This window comes from Loxodonta africana, chromosome 8 (assembly GCF_030014295.1).
Source record: "Loxodonta africana isolate mLoxAfr1 chromosome 8, mLoxAfr1.hap2, whole genome shotgun sequence".
Classification (NCBI taxonomy): Eukaryota; Metazoa; Chordata; class Mammalia; order Proboscidea; family Elephantidae; genus Loxodonta; species Loxodonta africana.
The window spans coordinates 10619359-10644168 of NC_087349.1; the positions used below are offsets into that span (position 1 = coordinate 10619359).

The window sequence follows — 24810 nt, forward strand, 5'->3', positions numbered from 1 at the left end:
TTTCAATAACTTTTCTTTTTTAATTTTTATTGTGCTTTAAGTGGAAGTTTACAAATCAAGTGTCTCTCATACAAAAATTTATGCACACCTTGCTATATACTCCTAGTTCCTCTCCCCCTAATGAGACAGCACACTCCTTCCCTCCACTCTCTCTTTTCGTGTCCATTTGTCCAGCTTCCGACCCCCTCTGCCCTCTCATCTTTTCTCCAGACAGGAGCTGCCAATATAGTCTCACGTGTCTACTTGATCCAAGAAGCTCACTCTTCGCCAGTATCATTTTCTATCCCACAGTCCAGTCCAATCCCTGTCTGAAGAGTTGGCTTTGGGAATGGTTCCTGTCTTGGGCTAACAGAAAGTCTGGGGACCATAACCTCAGGGGTCCCTCTAGTCTCAGTCAGACCATTAAGTCTAGTCTCTTTACGAGAATTTGGGGTCTGCATCCCACTGCTCTCCTGCTCCCTTAGGGGCTTTCCGTTGTGCTTCCTGTTCAGTAACTTTTTTTATTAATAATTTTTTTCTTTATAAAAACCGCCTTAAAGCCACCCAATGGAATGCTGTGTAGCTATTAAAGAGAATGAAGTAGCTTTATATTAACTGACGGAGAAAATTGTTCAGGACATATAACTGAGTCAGAAAAGCTGGTTGTCCCATTTCTATAAAATGTTAATTCAATTTGGATAAACACACAGTTAAATGGATGGACGGAAGGAATGGAAAGATGGACAGACATCCAGAAGAAATGGCAAACGTGTGCCAGAAAGAGCTTTTTTCTCTGAGTGAGGAGAAATTTCTAAATATTTTTACTTTTCTCTTACTTTTCTGCATTGTTTGCACTTTCTACTGTAAGCATTTCCTTATATTACCTTTATAAGTAGAAAAAGTATATGGGGGAGGGGGAGGGGTGCCGAGTAGGAAAAAACAAGCCAGCACTACAGCTTTTCTACTTTGGGAAAAGAAAGGGTAATTTAACCATAGAAAAACAAACAAAATTCCCTCATACCATCCTAACACATCCACTGATAAAATCCTAATAAATTTCCGATCCAATTATTTTATTAATCATATGTTTGAGTAGATGTATCAAAACTGAAACAATCTTTATGAAGGGCATTATGCGTTTAATGCTCTAATAAAGGGTCAAAATAAAGCCTGAATTCAACAGAATTAATGAAAGATTGACTCAGTAGTATCTAGATTAGACGACAAAGTAGGTTACTAAGAAAAAGAAGACTATTTACTCTGTACACGTAGACCTCAACTTACAACTTACGACCTGTTCCAGTTACGATGAATTGCACTTAGAACAACTGGTTCCTTTTTTTGCACGTCTTATTGTTAGTAAGGAAACCCTGGTGGCCTAGTGGCTGAGAGCTCAGGCTGCTAATCAAGAGGTCGGCAGTTTGAATCTACCAGGCGCTCCTCGGAAACTCTATGGGGGCAGTTCTACTCTGTCCTAAAGGGTTGCTATGAGTTGGAATCAACTCAACAGCAGTGGGTTTTTTTTTTTTTTTTTTTTTGGTTTATTGTTAGTAATACATACTACATACAATGTTGCAGCATGTAATCTGCTCATGCCATCATTCTCAGATGTTCACTCACAGATACTCAAAGATTAGATTTATAAAGATGGTGATAATAAAAGGCAGTAATAATGAAAAGCACAAATATTGACCTTCTGGCCATAACCTCACAAGCAAAGAAGGGCATCTATTCAAGGAGAGTATGGAAAACATGGAGAAAAGTCCAAAACCTAAGGGTATGGGCTTTCATTAAAATTTTAATTTCAAATAGTTATATTTTTCATTTCTAGAGGTTATACTTGATTTTCTTTCAAATTTGCTTTATCTATTTTGATAGAATGTTTTTTTATTCCCTTTTATTAATATTTAAATTTTTTGATACAATTAGTTTCACATCCAATAAATCCACCCCTTTACGTTCTCAGGGAATCTAATTCTGTTGTTTGCGGTTTCCGCTGACTGTCAGTCATAGTGACTTACCTCCTGTGTTGTAATTTCAGATTGTGAGCTCATGTTTGACATGGCTTTGATCTGTGGTGAGTCCTGAAGGCCTATGATGACAGTGCATGATACCAGAGAATTTGCTTTTGCTAGTTACCCTGGGGTATTACTAACCTAGTATTTTTAAGTTACTTTCTTAGCTTGAAGTATTCCTACATCGTGCACGAGTGTAAATCATACTCCTAAACCGTGAAAATCCTCAGATTCTCAGGGAGGACTTCCTTCCCGTAGTCCAGAGCCCAGGCCAAGGCAATTTTCTTAATCTCTTTGCTGGTGAGTGAATTTTCTTCTAGTCCTTTCTTTTGCTAAAGATGTTATCCTTTGAGGGTCCCAGCATTATGCAGGGTCTCATTCCAAATCCTGGCCTAGTACAAACCCACAAAGGCCTGGACTACTGTGCTCTCAGAAGAAATTAAAAGATACACTGTGAGTGACGGAAATCAGCAGATCCCCAAGGGCAACCACAGTATCAATGACAGAGTAATAGGCAGCTCTTTCTTTGTTTTTGACCCTTAGAGATTCTGACATTCTTGTAATCTCAGCTGTTCTTATAAAAGATATTTGCTGTCTTTCATACAGCATTTTTAAGGAGTATTAAGCTTTATAATTTAGTTGTTTTATACAAATCTCCCACTGTACACAGTCATCTATTCTCCAAATACAAGATTCTAAGGATTTTTACGAAGTCTACAAACATTCATCTTAGAGTCTGGTACCTGCTGACCTATTCTAAATATAAATTATCTTCTAACCTTAAGGGTGTATTTCAACCTGCCTCGACTATGATACTTAGAGGTCTGGTTCAGGACTTACCTTCACTTTGGGTCTAGGTGCAGGGATCACCTTTTTCTTTGCCCTGAGAGAAAAGATTAAAGACGAGGCCCTTTCAGTAGTGTTTAGATCATTCATCAAGCAGTTATAACATAATTCTGTATTTACACGGGTGATACTTTCTCCTACTACTAGGAAGGCTCTTTTTGGGAAAAAAACTATACATAAGTGTTCAATTTATATGTGAATATATAGGAAAATTGTTCCTAATTTGGATTAACTGGAAAAAAGGCCAAATAATTAGTAAAATATAAAATTTACATGATAAAGTTTTTTAAGAAATGAAACATAAATACATAAAATATAAAATAACTTAAAATCTCTTAAGCTGCCCAAAGAGATCCACTTCAAGGAATGGGCAAGAATTTACAACTGTTGGTTAGAGAGCTTCAAGGAGCTTCAGGCTCAAATTCAACCTTGCCAACAAGTTCTGAAAAAGGTTTTACTTAAAATACACACACACGCACGCAAACCCTCAAGTTAAAAAAAAATTTTTTTTAATGTAAAAATTCAAATAAAAAATGTCAAAATGACCAAAAAAGGAGGAGGGTGACAGGTGAGAAAAAATACCGTGGAACCTCGGAACCTCTGGAAACCAGCATGAAAAAGTTTGAAGATTTAAAAAATCATATGTGTGCCATAGTAGGAAGTGTTCAGTACGTTTGCTAAATAACTGAAGGGTTTATGGGCTAAGATACCGCACGTTATCTGAATATTTCTACTTTACTAGATTAACACTGCCAATCTATAACTTAAATTATGGCTGTAATTTTCAAAGTCAAATACTTGAGCAAGAGGCATCCCGGGCCCATTTATTCCATAGATTCATACTTGTGGCCACAAAACAAAGTTAGTGGTAATAACGAAGTTATTTTTTAAAACTTGAGGGTAGAGGACCTATGAAAACACCTGCTTTAGAATTAAAGGCATGAGTTATATACATGAACTGTAACGTATGTGATTTTAGAATTATAGGGAAATTAGAGGTTAGAAATATTGTTGACACAAATGTATATTTTTCAGAGATAACTAAAACACTTGAAATGAAGTAAGCCTATATTGCATGAATCCAAAATATCTAAATTTATACTAGAAAACAAGCATGGCAAGAACTGAAAATCACAACCACCTCAACACATCTCTGGTAATATACTAGTAAAGTGACCTTCCTAAGAACTGAAAAAAATGTATCTATTATAACCATATACAAGCACAGGAGGAATTTTGTAACACTGCCAAAAAAGATGCTAACCAGGCCTTTTAGTAACTTGCTAATTTTATTCTGTAATAAGCCTCAATTCTTTACTTGTAGGCTACAGATAAATAGCATTAGGTTGTAGGCAAAAATAAAACTCTGGTGGAATTGACCAATATTCACCCAAAAAAATGTAACCACAGAAAAAACTTCCCCTTCTACCTGCCTATCAGGAAGATAAGAGATCTCACTAAGGAAACATTCTGTTCTGAATAGAAGGAACGACGTGAGACGTAGGTTTATTTGTGAATAAACCATCTGCAGGGCCAGGCAGGGTAGATACGAACACACAACTGTACAGTAAGCTAGGGCAGCTCCAGGCTACAAGTCACCTATGCAGGCGGTCATTAAGTGGTGCAGGAAAGGACACAAAAATACTGAGGGTCAAAGGCCCAAGAATAAAGGAAAACACCCAATCCCTTCCCATTTACACAGCCCCCTACTGCTCCACTACTGAGCCAATGAGACAGGCAACTTTATATGTAAGGAGAGCCACTCAATGGCAACTAACAACAACGTGATTCAATAGGTTTCTGGAAATTAGCATGAGAACTATTTCAGTACATAAATGTGTTCTGAGGTCCAAACAGTCAATACTCAAAATGATTTTTCTAAAAGATGGCGGAAGATGAGGATTGCCTAAATGGACGTCTGGGTCCTGTTTCAGCTGGCATTTAACAAACGATACTTTGCTTACTAAAGTACACGATAGAGACAGAAATAAAGGAAGAAATCTAGAGTCTGCTTTTACTCACGGCGCAGAAGTAAGATGATTGTGTACACTCCGGCTTTCTTTAAAAAGCATTCTGGAAAAATTAAAATGACATAGTTTTTTAATAGCAGATAATAACAAGTTAATCACTTTATTTACTTTTAAATCATTTGATTTTCAACAGGCTATTATTTGATTATTTACCAAGTAAAAGTTGTAATGGTACAGTAAACTCAATGGTCCATTTTACAGGGAGCTTTATATCACCTCTATTTATTTAAATCTTTTCACAGACCAACAGATCTTTTCCGTAGGTTTAAGATGGAGCGCTTTAACACGACAGGTTGAGACAGCCAAGTTTATTAATTTTTAACATTCTTTACTTAAAACCCTTTAGGCTGTAAACAGGGCTGCTCTAGCTTTCTGAGATACCACTCTACACCAATTATTTTCAACAGGGCCTAATGCTAGGTGGGTCTCCTTTTCTAGGCTCTAAATCTTGTATTCAGTTCCTTATTTTCACATTACTCACAGAAAGTTCCCCTCCCAAAGTTCCTTACCTTCCTTACTCTCCCTTTTTCTCCACTAGACAATTCAGAGTGTGAAATAGAAAAGGTGGTCAGTAAAAATCACCTTTACATTTATCTCTACATCCACACGACTAATCTTTTCATCTTTTAAGTGTCTAAAGTTTTCAAAGCAGACATAACCTGAGCTGGCCATATAGAATGCTGAACACATTAGGGTCTTAGCAAAATGAATGTTGTATGTGTGTTTAATAACAGCAATAACAAGAAAGTAAAATAAAGTCTAGGACGTCACATTTCTTACCTTGCCTGCATCCAGCCCTTAGGCCACAATGGTTTCACCTCTGTCTCCATAAAGGATTTAAGATAATCCTCAGCAGACTGGCTTTTATTTGGCTCTAACTCATAGCATCCCAATTTGATTTCAACAAGGTTACATAACAAAGTTCTAAACAGATTAAAAATATATATATTTATATATAAATCTGACTAAAATTATAGAAAAAGTTTTAAACAGATTGTTTAAAAAGCACATAAATCTGACAGCAATGACACAGACTATTATCTGAAGAATTCAGAAAATGAATTAATCATTTATTAATCAAGGCATCAAAGACTGAGAAGGGCAGTCCTCCACCTATACCCTCTACTTGGGGTAGAGAAACACTGGTAAGTAAGACGGCTGATCTATGTAAGTATACTGAATACTCCACCTTCCGAAATCAGTATGACTTAAAAAGTAATTAGAGGATTAGCTTATAAAAAGTATTACGCAAAAATAAAAGTGATAGCCCTCTAAGGATATCAGGATCAAATTAATCTTCTTTTGAATAATTAATGACATAATGAGTATGTAGATAATTACACACTGATCTTGGCTGTTTCCAATCCAGTCTTCCATTTACTGTAGACACCTTTGGTGAGGAACATTATTTCTGCACTGTCTATCTGGTTAGAAGTGAAGGCTTTGGTGAAATCTTACCTAATAGTGTCATCCCAGTGGAATTTCTTTCTTGGTCCTATGACACGTTTCCCTGGCTTCTCATCATCATCTTCCTCAGATCCATTTTTTTCTCGCTCTTCTTCTGTTTGCAACCTAAAAATGAGAACAGTTTATGAACCAAAGTTTTAACCCAACAATGCCTATAATATGCTCCAAAAACACTTGATGAATAGCTTACTTAATATGAACTCGAAAGATAAACACGGGATCTACCTTTCAACCTAACACTTTGGAGCAAGTTATAAAGGGATTGGTGAATAAGGGCTTCCTTAGACTGCAATGTAAAGGCATGAACACTCATCTTCTAGTTCAGCCAATATTTGTGTTCAACCCCAGCCAGTCAAGTCGGCATGTGCAAGGTCTGACCAGTGTCAGCTCTTGCTTCGGTCACGTCCATACATTCAATCGACAGACATCTTCTGCCTCTGACAACCAAAGCAACTGAGTGGGAAGCGACATGTCATTTACAGAATATTCAGTGATGTCATTTCAGTGCTGTAGCTGGATTTCTACTTGGTGATGAGGTCACGTAAGACCAATCTCTAACAGCTAAAAGTATCTGTTCAATGCAAAAGCCCGTCCAAACAGATGAGGTACGTACTTGGCGCACTTCGCTTGACCACGAGCCTGGCAGTCCTCCTGGTATTTAAACAGCTGTTCAGGCATGACATTGCTGACAGCCAGTTTCAGTTTTTGCAGAGGTTCTCGTAAACGATCATCCTGAGAAGAAAATACACTACAAGTTTTTTTCAAAAATATTTACCAAATTTATCATGCAGACAGAGCCTCAAAAGATGAAATTTTTGTTTTAGGAACTGACTATATATATTTGGAACATTAACTTATTTAAATATGGACACTTCTTCTACAGTTTTGAGCTTTCATGATGCGAACTGTGTATTATTAAGATGACCACACTTCCTCTATTAGCTAAGGAGAGGGACTATGAGTTGGAACTAACTCAACAGTACTGACAACACCACACACAGACTTTGTTATTTGTAAGAAGAAAATAATCAACTGGTTGATTGAAGTGGTCAAAAACAAACCCACTTGTTTCTTCTTTTGCCCTGAACCCATATGAATAAGTATCTATCTCCCAGTTTCCCCTTTCACTTTGGCTTGATGTTACATTTTTCTTGCAGCCTAATTCACCATTACTGACAGTAAATGTGCAAACAGGATGCTAACATGATGGTAGTCACCCAGACAAATCCTGTGTCCCAGTGTTCCTGAGGAGTGTGTTTTCTTGTGGCACTTTGTCCCCAGTACAGCGGGGATTTTTGCTGTTGTTAGGTGCTGTCAAGTTTGTTCTGCCTCATAGCGACCCAATGTACAATAGAGCCAAACACTGCCGGGTCCCACACCATCCTTACAATCGTTGAGCCCATTGTTGCAGCCACTGTGTCAATCCATCTTGTTGAGCATCTTCCTCTTTTTTGCTAGCCCTCTACTTCAGCAAGCATGATGCCCTTCTCTAGGGACTAATCCCTCCTGATAACATGTCCAAAGTACAAAAGAAGAGATCTTTGCTTCTAAGGACCATTCTGGCTGTACTTCTTCCAAGACAGATTTGTTTGTTCTTCTGGTAGTCCATGGTACATTCAAAATTCTCCAAGAACACCAGAGTTCAAAGGCATCAATTCTTCTCTGGTCTTTTGTATTCGTCGTCCAGCTTTTGCATGCATATGAGCTGGATGAAAATACCATGGCTTGGGTCATGCCCACCTTGGTCCTCAAAGTGATTTCTTTGCTTTTTTAACACTTTAAAGAGATATTTTGCAGCAGATATGCCCAATGCAATATGTCCTTTGATCTCCCGACTGCTGTTTCTATGGTCATTGACTGTGGAACCAAGTAAAATGAAATCCTTGAAACTTCAATCTTTCCTCCATTTATCATGATGTTGCTCATAGGCCCAGTTGTGAGGATTTTTGTTTTCTTTATGCTGAGCTGTAATCTATACTGAAGGCTGTAGTCTTTGATCTTCACCATTAAGTATTTCAAGTCCTCTTCACCTGCAGCAAGCAAGGTTGTGTTATCTGCGTATCAGAGGTTGTTAATGAGTCTTCTTCCAATCCTAACACCACATTCTTAATATAGTCTAGCTTCTCCGGTTATTCGCTCAGCATACAGATTGAATAAGTATAGGGAAAGAGCACAACCCTAACACACACCTTTCCTGATTTTAAACCATGCAGCATCCCCTTCTTCTGTTTGAATGACTGCCTCTTGGGATATGTACAGGTTCTGCATGAGCACAATTAAGTGTTCTGGAATTCCCATTCTTTGAAAAGTTATCCATAATTTTTTATGAGCCACAAAGTCCAATGTCTTTGCACAGTCAATAAAACAGAGGTAAACATCTTTCTGGTATTCTCTGCTTTCAGCTAAGACCCATCTGACATCAGCAATGATGCTGGTTCCACGTCCTCTTTTGAATCCAGCTTGAAATTTCTGGCACCTCCCTGTTGATGAACCGCTGCAACCGCTTTTGAATTACCTTCAGCAAAATCTTACCAGCCTGTGATATTAAAGATATTGTTCAATAATTTCCACATTGTGTTTTATCACCTTTGGAACAGGCATAAATATGCATCTCTTCCAGTCGGTGGGCCAGGTGGTAGTTGTCTTGTGAATTTCTTGGCATAGATGAGTCGGCGCTTCCAGCGCTGCATCTGTTTGTTGAAACATCTCCATTGGTATTCCGTCAATTCCTGGAGCCTTGTTTTTCGCCAACGCATTCAGTGCAGCCTGGACTTCTTACTTCACTATCATTGGTTCTTGATCATATGCTACCTCCTGTAATACTGAACATCCACCAATTCTTTTTGGTACAGTGATTCTGTGTAGTCCTTCCACCTTTTTTTGTTGCTTCCTGTGTTGTTCGATTTTTCGCCCACAGAATCCTTCAATATTCCAACTCTAGGCTCAATTTTTTTTTTTCTGTTCTTTCAGCTTGAAAAATGCCAAGTGTGTTCTTCCCTTTTGGTTTTCTAACTCCAGATCTTTGCACATTTCATTATAATACTTTGTCTTCACGACTCACCCTTTGAAATCTTCTGTTCAGCTCTTTTACCTCATTGTTTCTTCCATTCACTTTAGTGACTCTACAGTTAAGAGCAGGTTTCAGTCTATTCTGACATCCATTTTAGTCTTTTCTTTTCAATGACCTTTTGCTTTCTTTACGTATGATGTCCTTGATGTCATCCCACAACTCATCTGGCCTCCGGTCATTAGTGTTCAATGCGTCAAATCTATTCTTGAGATGGTCTCTAAATTCAGATGGGATGTAATCAAGGTTGTATTTTGGCTTTTGTGGACTTGCTTTGATTTTCTTCAGCTTCATATGAGTAACTGATAGTCTGTTGTGCAGTCAGTCTCTGGTCTTGTTCTAATGATATTGAGCTTTTCCATTGTCAATTTCCGCACATGTAGTCAATTTGCTTCCTGTGTATTCCATCTGGCAAAGTCCATGTGTACGGTTGCTGTTTATGTTGTTGAAAAAAGGTATTTCAGTAAATAAATCGTTGGTCTTGCAAAATTCTATATGCGATCTCCAGCATTGCTTCCATTACTACGACCGTATTTTCCAACTGCTGCTCCTTGTTTCCAACTTGTGCATTTCAATCACCAGTAATTATTAATGCATCATGATTGCATGTTTGATCAATTTCAGATTGCAGAAGTTCACAGAAATCTTCAATTTCTTCATCTTTTGCCTTAGTGGTGGTTGTATAAATTTGAATAATATTTGTATTAACCGGTCTTCCTTGTAGGCGTATGGATATTATCCTATCATTGACACACTTTAGGACAGATTTTTAGTTGTTCTTTTTCATGATGAAAGCAATGGCATCCCTCTTCGATTTGTCATTCTCAGGACAGCAGACCATAGGACTGACCAATTCAACATGGCCAATTTCAGATCCTTTCAGCTCACTGAATGCCTAGGGTATCAATATTTATGTGTAGCATTTCATTTTTTGACAATTTCCAATTTTCCTAGATTCATACTTAGTACATTTCACGTTTCCATTATTTATGGATGTCTGCAGCTGTTTCTTCTCATTCTGAGTCATGCTACATCAGCAAATGAAGGTCTCAAAAGCTTTGCTCCATCCATGTCATTAAGGTGGACTCTACTTTGAGGAAGGAGTCCTAGTGGAGCAGTGGTTACACATTTGGCTGCTAATCGAAATGTCAGAAGTTTGAACCCACCAGCTGCTCCATGAGAGAAAGATGTTGCAATCTACTTTCAAATATTACAGCCTTGGAAACCCTATGAGGAAGTTCTACTGTCTTACAGGGTCGCTATGAGTTGGAATCGACTCACTGGCAATGGGTTTGGGGCTTCTTTGAGGTGGTAGCTCCTCCCCAGTCGTATTCAGAGTGTCTTCCAACCTGATGGGCTCATCCTCCGGCACTATGTCAGACAACGTTCCACAGCTATTCACAAGGTTTTCACTGCCCAATTTTTTTAAGAAGTAGATCCTCAGGTCCTTCTTTCTACTATGTCAGTCTGGAAGCTCTGCTGAAACCTGCCCACCTTGGGTTACCCTGCTGGCATCTGACATACCAGTGGCGTAGCTTCAGCATCACAGCAACACACAAGCCACCACGTACTTCTATTACTGTCACAGGTGCAGAAAAATTATAAATGTAAAACTCTCTAGCTCCTAACTTTCCTTTTCTTCATTGAAACAACTGTTTCTAAAATGTGATTTTGGGGAAGGTGGAGTTTTTAGGAGTGCAATCACTTTTATGTAATATTATTAATAAAAATATAAATAAATATTATTGCTAATAAGTATTTTAACCTATTCCACGCACAACAATGATAGCATCTGCTATAAAGTCCCTTATGAAAAATGTGACTATCTAGTATCACAGTCCGGATGATCACTTTTTAAGAACTATGTAGCTGAGATTTTTACCTGGAAAGAACCCAAATATTCATTAACAGGAGAATAAAAAAGTTAATTGGGAGATATTCATACAGCAGAACACTGTATACACATACGATGAATGTAAAAATGAATGGATTTATATACGCTTACATACAGTTTGCGAGCAAATGAAACACTTTTATTTTGGGGGGAAACGAAATATTTTCTATGATTTTTATGAGGTCCCAAAGGATTCTTAGAATGTGAAGAATTTTAGCTCTAACAGCGTTCTGCCTCACCTTGGCTCTCTTTGGCCATATGGGTTATCAAGAATGTTACTTTTAGTTTATTCATTTGTTGTGTTATTCAGTCTTCTTCTAGCACCTGGACAATTACACCGCGCTTTTTTTTTTCCTTCTGTACAGCATGTCTGTGTTGAACATGGTGTCTCTCACAAAAACAGGTATTCAATAAATAATTTATAATTACCAAAAAAAAAAAAAAAAAGATTTCCACTATGTGTAAAAACAGATACATTTGGGTTACACAAAATTGAACGTAAAAAAGCTAGGTGCAGAAGAAAACAGTATGAATCCGTTTATAGGAAGCTCAGGAACACACAAAACTATGTAATATAATACGTAGAGACAGAAATATATGCGATAAAATTACACAGAGAAAAGGAAGGAAAAGGTCTATGTCTTTCTTCCATTGCCCATAGGGACATTAAAGAACTTCAAACATCAAACCTAAAATGTTACTAAGAAAATACTTTGTAATCTGCAAAAAGTTGTTTTCCTACTTCCAGTTCTTTCACATTGGCCAGCCCACTTCTGTCACTTGAATGTTTAGAGGTAGGCTCCAACCGTCAACATCTAAAGGAATGAGGCATAGGCACAAACCTGATACCTCAGGTAACTTTCATTTGTTCATTACTGCTGTACCACATTTTTATGCAAATAACGCACACTTTCTATGCTAGGTTGCCAGCCTCACCCTCCCCCTCCCCCGATATTTTTGCAAGTGCACTATGCTAATTTTTTTTACAGCAGCATGTAAAAAAAAAAAAAAAGCCTCCTATGGTTATCTGGGTATGGTTATTAAATACGAACGATGTGACCATAAAGCAATTCAAGGCCAAAGGCCCCAAGCGAAAACCAGCCTCTTTATTTTACAGGCTACAAAACCCCGGTGCAGATGTCCTTCCTCTTACCTGGACATTGAGATGTAACTTCCTTAGACGTTTTACCAGCGTTTCTTTATTGCATGGCACAAAAGCTTCGAGATGGGAATAGACACCACTACGAATGACAGGGCCTAGCTCCTGTAGCTGTAACTCAATGCTGACCAAAAACAACAAGAAATAAACAGTATAACATTTCTTTTAGGTGGCATCGTTAAGGCAAGAAGGCAACAGCAGTATGGTTTTTTTCTTATTTTTGTCTTCCATGGTTTCCTAGATAGTACTTTTTATTGGAAAAAACATCCCAGTAAAAGTAATGCTATTCCAAGTCTAGTTTGAGAGTAGAATTTATATAAATTACCAACAAGCTAGCAAATGATGTTCTGGTAATGAGGACAAAGTCTATGTTTAGAGTAAAGCACTGGTACCCCATTACTAGCTGAAAGCTCATTTATTCAAAGATATATCCACGCCTCCCAGCAACTGCTATACTAGGTGACAGTCACATAGTATCACTGAGTTCTTTTTTTCTTTCCTTACAGGGGTTTGAAAAGACTACAGATTCAGAAAAGGGGAAGCCCTGTGATTACACACACAGACTGTTTTGCCCATCTTTGTCTTGCTCCTGCACTAAGTAGGTATTTAATGGTTTGTTCATTTTATTCACATTTTCTAGTTCCTATTTCTATCTATAAATTAGGTTTTTGAGAACGAAAATAATTTACTAAACAGGTATTTAGCCTAACAGTAACAAATGAGAGAGAGAGAGAAAGAGCTCGTAACAGTCATCATATTTTCAGCAGGGTAAGCCTCCTAATAAATAACTGAGGCTCCTCCCAAGATGGAAGACACCCGACCAAGCAGCTGCTACTGAAGGAAGATGAGAAGGCATGTTAACTCCAAGGCCAAGACCCAACTGCGGCTCTTGGCAATAGCCCAGGTCCAAATCGTCACAGTTTATTACAGGAGAAGGCGCACATAGCACCTCTCACAAATGGAACATCCATTCAAAGATTCGACAATACGGGAAGAAAAGAAACCCTACCATACCAAATGTACTCATTACCAGTAAGACACACTGCAATTTCAGAAACAATGAAATGTGGAAAACCATGCTTCCTAGAGTTGGTAATAGAAAATTACTGGTATTAGAGAAGCCAGAGAGACAATAAAAATAGTTTAAGACTTATAAGAAGCAGAGCGTTGAACGCAGAGGCTCATGTGGAAAAATCACCATGGTCATGAATTTCATGCATAAACCTTTCGTCATGGACTGAATTATGTCCCTCAAAAATATACGTCAACTTGGTTAGGCCATGATTCCCAGTATTATGTGACTGTCCACGATTCTGTCATCTGATGGGATTTCCCGCTGTGTTGTAAATCCTATCACTATGTTAATTAGATGGATTAGCAGCAGTTATACTGATGAGATCTACAAGATTAGACAGTGTCTTAAGCCAATCTCTTTTGAGACATAAAACAGAGAAGGGAGCAGAGAGACAGGGGCACCTCATACCACTAAGAAAGCAATGCCAGGAGCAGAGCATGTCCTTTGAACCTGAAGTTCCTGCATGGAGAAGCTCCTGGACCAAGGGATGATTGACGACGAGGACCTTCCTCCAGAGCTGACAGAAAGAGAAAGGATTCCTAGAGCTGATGCCCTGAATTTGGACGTGTAGCCTACTAGACTGTGAGAGAACAAATTCTCTTTGCTAAAACCATCTACTTGTGGTATTTGTGTTACAGCAGCACCAGATGACTAAGACATCTTTGGTTAAATAACATTATGTGGTTAGATCTTTATTAAAAAAAGTCTGGGTAGAGGGTCTTCTAGGCTTGCTGAAGGTAAGTTGAAGCTGAAAATAAAACAGAAACTTCAAGTGCTAAGAAAGTCCTGGTAATGGACAGACTGACTCAATGACCTACTTATAAAAGGCAGTGGTTTCCAAAGAGGGGATAACTTCAGATACAGGAAGAGCTGATTCTCTGCTCCTAAGCAGATAGATACTAGGTAGAAATTAGAGAAAGAAACTTATTAATCCTAGAGGTTACTGACTATATGTAACACATGTACAAATTTCTACTGGAGAATAGTATACTTTAAGCACACACTCCTCACATACCTACTTTAGTATTTTTTTTCCTCACTAGGAATTCCAATCTTTTAAAGTCTAAGAAGTATTTGGGACAAATAAAAATCATGGTAATGAAAAGTCTGAATCTCCTCAGGTACTGCCACAGATTCTATGAAAATAAAGCTTACCTGAACTTCTTTAAGGGTGAACTTCCTCAAGGTCCTGCCCCATTCTCCCTACCAGGTTCCAGTAACCTGAATTCGGGCTCCTTTTCCTTCCTTAAATCTATCTCAAAAGCAGATAGCCATCCATAAAGGGTCATAAGAATGGGCCTGGGACTTCTGATAGTAAATCGTGAGCATGAGATCACGAAAGGCCCTGTCGTTGAACTAGAGCCAAGAGTCAGTTGTGTAAGTAAGGAGGCTAGAGGCCCCCCATTACACCCCCAGCTATACAAACTCACACGTGGCTCCAGGGACGCGTCAGAGAAACGCAACGTGGGAATCCACAGCTGGAGCAACGGCCCCTTCGTAAACCAGATTCTTCTGCTTGGGAATACCTACCACGGAATCTTCTCTCCGGATTCTAGGAATACACTCTTTCCCCATAGTTGACATGTGATGCATCTTCCTATGTCACATCAATCAACTCCCTCTTTTTTAAGAAATGGGACAGGTATTTCTCATTCAGTAAAAAACGCTAGAAAAAGAAAATCTCTGACTAATTAGAGTCGATTGAATTCTGAGATCTAATTGATTTTCTAGATTTTTCCTCAATAATTTCAGACACGCTAATATTCTCCAAATAATACAGCCATCAAAAACTACCAACTGAAGGAAGACTTGGGGAGCAATAACCCAAACCCATTGTCTAAAATAGCTTATTTCATAGCAGGAATTCAAATGCTCATTGATATGTTAGCTGATAACAGACAAGAGCGGCTTTTCCTGTCCGTAAACAGCCACTGTATGCAGATGGAGGGGCTCCAGTGTTACCTGAAGAGGCTTGGCGTTGACTAGGGTAGAGATAGAATTGAAAACTGTGTAGGGTTTCTCCAACGGCAAAGTAACCCCTCAAAAAAATAATGGAAAGGCTACGGTACGGGATGAACCCTTTCAGTCTAGAAATCTCCCTTTATTTCCCAGTGAAAGAGACAGAAAGCCAGAGAGCGACTAGCTGATTCATGAGTCCCCTCCTACTGAGATTCAAAAGTTACGCTACTCACTCATGAACTCCTTAAGAAGCATCTGACAACGAGATGGCAAACAGGTCCTATTGTGAGTGTCGGTTTTATTTCGATGGTGTCCAGTTAGGTTTATCGGTAGTATCTGCCTATAGCAATTTGCTGAGCAGCACTGTCAGGATGTATCACAGGCAGACAGCGCCATGACTCATTAGTACAGCTTGCCTCAGGCAAAGGAGGAGACAGGGAAGGGGATCAAGTCAGCACGTTGCGTATTTGTCGACCGAGGCCAAATTCAATTAGGCAAAAGGGAAGACGTTTTCCCGTTCCAACAAACTGCTAACTTTCTCCCCAGGATTAGGAACCAATGATGAGGCAGAGCCAATATCCCTGAATTATTTCATGAGACTCACCACCCTAATCACTTAGGAGAGCAACCCAGTCCCAAGAATTAAGAGGTATTTGTTTAGGAAAGTAAAAAAGAGGTGAGAAGGAGTAAGATCGTGAATAAAAGGGAAAAAACTCAACTCTGAATACCAGGACCTGAGGAATGATGGAACAGCCTCTGAGAAACGAAAGATAGATGGATTCCAAAAAATGAAAGGCCGTGTTATGGAGGAGCTTGCTAATGGAATGCTGACATTCTGCTACCTTGAGATGCTAAGTCCCAAGAAAGGTCTTTTGACTTCCCCAGGGGACAAACAGTTGTTTCCTCTCAGAGAAGCGTAAAATAGACAAGAACAGTCTCAGTCACAGGAGGACATGACCCAGTCAGCTCAGGGCTCCCAGCAGAAAGAAAAAGCAGAGCTAGTCAGATCCCCGATTACAGAATCTGGGGCAGTGCTGATGAGCAATGGTTACACTGGTTACGGAGTCTGGAGTTTAAAAGGGAGCGGGGTGGAAGGAGGGGGAGGAGACAGGAAGCACTCGCCTTGCTTTCAGACAGACATGGCTACAATTAAGAACCGGAACAAGAAAGTTCTCTGCCACCATGCTAGTTGTATACTAGGCTGTATGTTTCACGTGCCCATGGGGACCAAAACCATGTTTTAATGATAGAGAATGTACCTAATTATAATGGTTATTAGAACTTCCTCCTTTTTATCTCATGACAAGCTACCTCCGTTATATATTTTAAAAAAAGGGACCACAGTACTAGAAGCAGTGCTTTCCTGACGCTTCCTGCAGGATGCTAAGGGGCCACGAAGCGCAGGCATACACTGCTTCCATCAGAGAGACGCAAAAACCTGCTGTCTTCTCCACCACCACTTCTTTTTTTGATCATTTCTGCTTGGAGTCAATTATACACTCAATTCCCGCCACCTAAGGTCAAAATCTACGAGTCAATGGGTTTATAGGATACAGATTACATGACCATGACTATAGAACCCACAGCTTCATTAGGACCTAACTCTCAATCAAGAGTGCAAAATTATCACTAAAGACAATCTATAAACAGGTAAATACACGGAAATCAATGTTTATTACTCGCTGCCGTTGAGTCAGTTCTGATTCACAGCAACTACAGAGGAGGACATTGTGCTTGGTAAAGGAGAGGGTCAGGCAAAAAGAGGAAGACCCTTAGCGAGGTGGACTGACACAGTGGTTGTAACAACGGGCTTAAACACGGCAACGACTGTGAGGATGAAGCAGACTGGGCAGCGTTTCATTCTGTTGTATATCGGGTCGCTACGAGTTGGAAATGACTCAATGGCACCTAACAACAACAACGTCCATTAGTGGTTGGGGGAGTGGGGGAGAGTGGGAGAAATACTCCCTAGGTAGTAGTCACTTTTTGTTTACGGAAATGGGAAAAGTGGCACCAAATATGGGTGAAGTTTGTACAGCATGACTGATGCAACTAACATCAATAAGCTGTACCTACAGAAAAGTGATGAATGGGCCTATGTTAGGTTGTGTATGGTTTTGCAACAAAAAACAACAACTCAAAAAAAGGGAAGGGGGCTACAGATGCTGATACTAGTTAGATATAACCAATCACCTCATGGGACTAGTTCTATAAGTTTGGGGGCTTAGGGCCATGGTCTCATGAAACAATCTAGTCAACTGGGGATAATATAGTTGTTTTTTTTTTTTTTATATAATTTTTATTGTGCTTTAAGTGAAAGTTTACAAATCAAGTCAATCTCTCACACAAAAACCCATATACACCTTGCTACACACTCCCAATTACTCTCCCCCTATAATGAGACAGCCTGCTCTCTCCCTCCACTCTCTCCTTTCATGTCCATTTCGCCCTCCACCCTCTCATCTCCCTTCCAGGCAGGAGATGCCAACATAGTCTCAAGTGTCCACCTGATCCAAGAAACTCACTCCTCACCAGCACTTAATATAGTTCTTAAAATTTATGTTCTACCTCCCAGTATGGTGAGTAGTGTTTAGGGTGTTAAAAGCTTACGAGCGGCCATCTAAGATACAATTACCGGTCTGTATTCATCTGAAACAAAATAGAATGAAGGAACTCCAAGAACTGGAGAAGGAACTGGACTACAGGACTAATCGTCTACATGAACCACTGCCTCCTTTACCCTGAGACCAGAAGAACTAGATGGTGCCCAGCTACCCATACCAAAAGTTCTAATCAGAAACATGATAGAGAAACTCCGATAATAAAGGGAGAAAATGTGAAATACAACTATGTGTCTAGTGGAGTCCCTGAGGCAGTGGTCGTGAGTTGCTCTTCAAACCTTTAATTGAAACTAACTCCATAAGTTATCTTTAAACTAAGTAACAGGTTAGCCCAAGGAGTAAAGATTGTCACCCTTGAGTATTATGTTACTTAAAAAAAAAAAGAAAGAGATTATATAAGACCAAAGGGTCCACAGGTATTTCAAAATATAGATGAGAAGGTTGAGGGGCAGGGAGATTAAGTAAATGGAAAGAAACAACTAGAAGAGAAATAACAATGTTGACACAGTGTAAAGAATGTAGCCAATGTCACTGATCATTCTGTCTAGAAGCTGTGAAATGGGAGTGGATTTTGCTGTGTATATATGTTCACCACAAATAAAATTTGAAAAAAATAAATACAACTGATATCATGTACCAGTCTTCAACCCCTCCTTCCCAATCTAACGTCTGTCCTCTCCACATTCCTCATCCCACCCCACAACCATGATTTTTTCATTCAACCACACTTTCCATTTGGCTGCAAACATCTGTATGAATTATAATTAACCTCGCTAGATGTCGATGGGATTATTTTTCCTGAGTCTGGACAATGAAATCAGATGGAAAATTATACCAAATTTAGCATAAACACTCTGGGCTTTTCATGTAACCCATTACCATGGAGCCGGTTCTGACTCACAGAGACCCTACAGGACAGGGTAGGACTGCCCCATAGGGTTTCCAAGGCCATAATCTTTATGGAAGCAGACTGCCACATCTTTCTCCTGCAGAGCAGCTGGTAGGTTCAACCACTGACCTTTCAGTTAGCAGCTGAGCACTTAACCACTGCATCTCCAGAGCAATGTAAAATACATTTAAGTCTAGGTTAATATTCAACCTGTACAATGGTCACTTTCTCAAGGATATATAATACTAAAAGTTTTGACTATCATAAGTGCTTGAGAATCATGACATGGAGAAGCACAGTTTTGCTGAGAAACACACGTTATACTCATTCAGCTGTGAGGCTGAGATGTGGAGCTAATGCTCACAAGATGACCAATCACTCAGCAGCTGTGTCTCAAAGGCCTTCCTTCTATATTTTAAGTGGATAAAATAATCCTTAAAATTTTTTCATCGAAGAAGAAAATTACTTACTCCAGAAGAATATTATTCATATCCTGCGTAAAGAATTTTTTCCTTCCCTCTTCATCAAAAAGTTTGGCAGCCTAGAAAAACATAAGATTGTCAATGTAACTGACAGTGAACAATCAATTTGAAATGAATATCTAATGAGAAAAACCCAAGAACTTCCCATCAGCAGAGTGAGACATGAGTTGTGGCACAGAGACAAAGCCATTTGAGACCCAGATTCCACTGGATATTAGCTCCCTGTATTAGCTTCCTGCAGCTGCTATAAAAAATGATCACGACAGAAATTTATTCTCTCACAGTACTGGAGGACAGAAGATCAAAATCACTGGCATCACTGGGCTGAAAGCAAGGTGTCTGCAAGGCTGCACTCCTTCCAGAAGCTCTAGGGTAGACTCTGTTCCTTGCCTACAGACTCGCACGGCTGCCAGTATTCCTTGGCATGTGGCTGCATCACTTCAGTCTTCAAGGCCAGCATCTTCCAATCTGTCTCTGCTTTATCTTTACACCACCTTCTCCTCTGTGTGTAAAACCTCCCTCTCTTCTAAGGATACATAAAATGGCATTTAGGGCCTCCTGGATAATCCAGGATACTCTCCCCTTCTCAAGATCCTTAACTTAGTCACATATGCAAATACATACACATATATACACACGTGTGTGTATATACATATATATATATGTTTTTTTTGCCATATAAGGTAACACTGACAAGTTCCAGGGATTATGTATGATGTGGATATCTTTGACAGAGCCATTCACAGGTTATAAGAAGAACGAAACTGAAAATTAAATAACAATTTTCTCTTCACAATACCTACAATGCTTACCAAAGGCTTGAATAAAGAACAGACTTATTTCCTTTGAGTAAAAACAAGAATTTTTTTTTTTTTAATTTTAAGCTTTGTATCCTTACAAGCCTTTATAAGGCCTCGTTATGGAAAATTAGAGTCGATCCCCTGGTATTCACAAATATACATGTATATATATATATACAAGAATGTTTCAAAGCAACACTTAGTGGGCCTACCGTTGATGTATTAATATTCTGTGTTCTATTTATTAAAAATGGTGGTCTTTACCTACACTGAAGTGATTTTGCAGCCCATTTATAGGTCTCGATCCACAGTTTAAAAAACAAGACATTGTTTGTTCCCATATCTATTTACCAGACAATAAGCTTCTTGAGGCTGGGGCTATGACTCACTTATCTCTGTATCCTCAGGACTCAGCTCAGTATTTGCCATAAAGTAGGCAATTAAAGAGTGCTAAAACAAACTGCTGCACACGTACTGTTCTTTTATACTAATGTCCGTATTTATCTCAATTTTCCTAAATTAACAAAATTATACATACAAGACCTGTGTAGTGCTTTGGTGTCTTGTGTGTTCTGACTATCCCTAAGGGTCATCAGTTCTTGCTGTGATCTGCAAGATAACACTCTCCGGAAACATGTCTACAACACGTCAGACATCCGATTATCCACTTTATACTCATTACCAGGTTTGTTGTCAGTTGCCGTACAGATAATTCTGACTCACAGCCACCCCATGTCTGTAGAGCAGAACTGCTCCATAAGGCTTTCAAGGCTGTGCCCCTTCAGAAGCAGACCGCCAGGCCTGTCTCCCGAGGTGCCTCTGGGTGGGTTCAAATTGCCAACCTGTCCTCCTAATATTCTGAAGAAGGTGGTATTACAGGCCCTACATTGTAAAAAGGAAGCTAATTCTCCCACTGCTCACACCATGTGCCTGAAATCACAGTCAGCAAGCCCCAGGTACGAGGTCCACACCGGAGCTTTCTGACTCCAGCCGTGCAGCACTGCCAATAGCACAGAGCTGCTCTGCTTGCCACAAGCACGAGAATGACAAAACGATTTGCCGAGATCAAGACAGAAAGCAAAAAGATTAAAAAAGTTTAATATTTCCACCACTGTATCCCGATTTAACCAGCTGACCAGAAGCAAAAAGTACATAAACCAAGACACTCTACCATAATCATCTGGGGCAGAATTCACCTTGAGATCCATGAGATTTAGACCACTGAGACCCAATTCAACAGCTCCAGGAAGCACAGGCCAACCCTGTCAATCTGCCAAGCTACCTGACAATTTCGCACGCTATGAACAGGAGAGGCGGCTTTCTGAAACTGCTTCAGTGCTCCTTCGAAGGGCCAAGACTGGGTATGTGTAGGGGACAGAAGTACAGGAAGAAAGCTAGAATGAAAAGAAGAAAGGAAATCAAAAACAGTCAAGAGGTTGAAGAGTGGAAGAATGTTACAAAGCAAAAAAGTGCAACAATAAAATCCTGATCAGACAGACGTGAGCATTTTAGCTGAGGATGAATTCTCATCTCCTGAGGAAGGACACCAACTCATACTCCAAAGAAAACTCTGGAGAATTCACAGAGATCAGTAAGTGATAATTTCCTAGTAAGGGGTCAGGAAGGAACTGTACTAACCCTGTCGCGGCCCCTACAGAGACAGACGATCACTTCTGAAATGTGAGATATGACCAGGCCCGACAACCTTCAAACCCAGCCATTACTAACCCATTCTGACGACTGAGTGAGAACGATGACATATAACCTGTTAGGCACGGGGAAGCTGGGAAGCACGACCGCCCTGACTTTCAATTCTGGCTCAGCCACTAGAAAACTGCATGGCCGTGGGCAAATCGCTTCTGAACCTTAGCTTCCTCATCCACTGAATGGCTGGGAGGACTAGACGACGCAGTCTGGACATCACACACAGTCGCGCACCCTTCCTGCAGGGCACATAGTGTGTTGTGCAGGGGTGTGGCACAGCAGCACTGGACTGTGGGAAATGAACAATAGCTACTATTATGAATAACTACATCTTGAAAGGCATGGGTCACACCACTAGAGAAGTTAAGGATTTTAGGCATGGGGCACCAAAAGATGGCAAAAAGCCCGCACTCTGGGGTCAGGCGAACCTCTCAGCTTAAATCCTGGCCCACCACTTATTAGCTGTGTGGCCTTGATCAAGTTCTTTAATCTGCCTCCATTTCAGTTTCTTAACCATAAAAAGGAAATAACACCTACTTCATAAAAAGGTTAAAAAAAGAAACCTAGTCATGTAATTAGTAAAACTGTAAGTAGATTATATAACTTTCAAAAAATAAGCACAGAAAACAGCAAAATAATAAAAACAAAGGATGAGGAAGGAAGGATAAAACAAAATATTAAAAAAAAAATCAATCTTAGGTCAATAAGCCAATTTCCATTTATATACTACCCAGAAGAGAAAGAGCTAAAATAAAGGAACTCAAAAAGGTTGAGAGTAAACAATGGGTAAAGTGATGACATGCAAAAATAAGCAATGAGAAAGGAATCACTACAGTAAAATCAGAAGAAGCTGCACTTAAGGAGGAAAGCGTTACCAGGGTCACATACACAGAATCACCACGACGGACATACAACCAGCAGGAATCTCATGGGCCAAACAACACAGCACAGAAATAAACACAGTAAAAACTACAATAAACATATGCTATACAGCTGGAAGAAACATTAGCAATGAGACACAGTCACAAATTTCTCTAAGTCCTGGACTGATGAAGTAGACTAAAATTAAATTAGTAAAGATACAGAGGAGCCAATTAATAAGTCATGACTTCAGAAGAAACATTAATGAACAAAAACAGAAAAAAGAATTGATAAATAAAATCCAAGTGCCAGTTGTTCGAAAAATTAGACAAATCTCTCGCTCCCCTAACCAGATATTTAAAATTGAGACAGACCTAAGAAAAATAAATACAAATAAATATAACATGTTGTCAGGCGCAATTAAGTCAGTTTTGACTCACAGAGACCCTAGTCCTGTATCACTGTGTCAATCCATCTCATTGAGGGTCTTCCTCTTTTTCACTGACCCTATGTTTTACCAAGCATGATGTCCTTCTCCAGGGACTGGTCCATCCTAATAACGTGCTTAAAGCACATGGGATGGATGAAGTCTCACCATCCTGGCTTCTAAGGAGCATTCTGGCTGTATTTCTTCCAAGACAGATTTGTTCATTCTTCTGGCAGTCCATGATGTACTCAATATTCTTCATCAACACCATAATTCAAAGGCGTCAATTTTTCTTTGGTCTTCCTTGTTCATTGTTCAGCTTTCACATGCATATGAGGCGACTGAAAATACCACGGTATGGGTTAGGTGCACCTTAGTCCTCAAAGTGACATCTGGCTTTTTAATACTTTACAGTCGTCTTTTGCAGATTTGCCCAATGCAACACACTGCTTGATTTTTGACTGCTGCTTCGATGGGTGTGGACTGTGGATCCAAGCAAAATGAAATCCTTGACAACTTCAATATTTTCTCCATTGATCATGATGTTGCTCACTGGTCCAGTTGTGAGGATTTTTGTTTTCTTTATGTTGAGGTATAATCCATACTAAAGGCCGTGGTCTTTGATCTTCATCAGTAAGTATTTCAAGTCTTCTTCACTTTCAGCAAGCAAGGTTTCATCAGCATATCACAGGCTGTTAATGATTCCTCCTCCAATCCTGATGACAGGTTCTTCACAGAGTCCAGCTTCTCGAATTATTTGCTCAGCACACAGATTAAGTATGGTGAAAGGATTCAGCCTTAACTCACACCTTTCCTGATTTTAAATCACACATTATCCCCTTGTTCTGTCTGAACAACTGCCTTCTTGTGTATTGTATACAGATGACTAATAAATTTTAGAATGTTATTCAAATAGATTATTGTAATCCTAGAAGAACAGTCAATATGTTACAATCCCATTAATAATTATTTTAAATAACAGTACAATATTTGCAAATACATGGATTAAAATCTAGAAAAATAAAGAGCAGTTTAACAGTGGTTTGTTAAGGAGCCCTGATGTCACAATTGTTAAGCACTAGGCTGCCAACCAAGAGGTCGGTGGTTCAAACCCACCAGCCATTCCAAAGGTGAAAAGACCTGGCGATCTGCTCCCGTAAAGATTACAGCCCTAGAAACCCTATCGGGCGGTTCTACTCTGTCATATAGGGTCGCTAAGTCAGAATCGGCTCAATGGCATACAGTAGCAGTTTGTTGGGGTCAAGGAATGTGCAATAATGGGGGAGTCTTTCCCTAAGTACAAAATACATTCTGCGGGATTTGTATTACTTTTGTAATTAGAAAAAAAACAGATGAAAAAGCGACATGTGTTCAGACGTACACGCTAAAATAAATAAAAAGCAGGCATCTTGAGCTAGGTTTGGCTCACTTTAAGTCAAAATTTTATCTTCCTGAGATAAAATGGAGAACACGTGTGCTAACATAACTGGATTTGCAGTGAGTTAAACTAAGAAGGTTGTGAATCCAAGTCGATT

General features: G+C 39.4%; 1 protein-coding gene across 2 annotated transcripts in view; it reads right to left on the minus strand.

Moving 5' to 3' along the window:
* The window catches only part of UBN2 (ubinuclein 2), a 68198-nt gene that overhangs the window by 13920 nt on the left and 29468 nt on the right, over nucleotides 1-24810 (minus strand). For both annotated transcript variants that reach the window (XM_010599774.3, XM_023539177.2), the window contains exons 7-13: nucleotides 19472-19542; nucleotides 12452-12581; nucleotides 6951-7069; nucleotides 6329-6442; nucleotides 5651-5794; nucleotides 4863-4913; nucleotides 2835-2877 (exon numbers count right to left, since the gene is read on the minus strand). In XM_010599774.3, the coding sequence (XP_010598076.2) occupies nucleotides 2835-2877; nucleotides 4863-4913; nucleotides 5651-5794; nucleotides 6329-6442; nucleotides 6951-7069; nucleotides 12452-12581; nucleotides 19472-19542 (672 nt within the window). The remainder of the gene's footprint in view (nucleotides 1-2834; nucleotides 2878-4862; nucleotides 4914-5650; nucleotides 5795-6328; nucleotides 6443-6950; nucleotides 7070-12451; nucleotides 12582-19471; nucleotides 19543-24810) is intronic.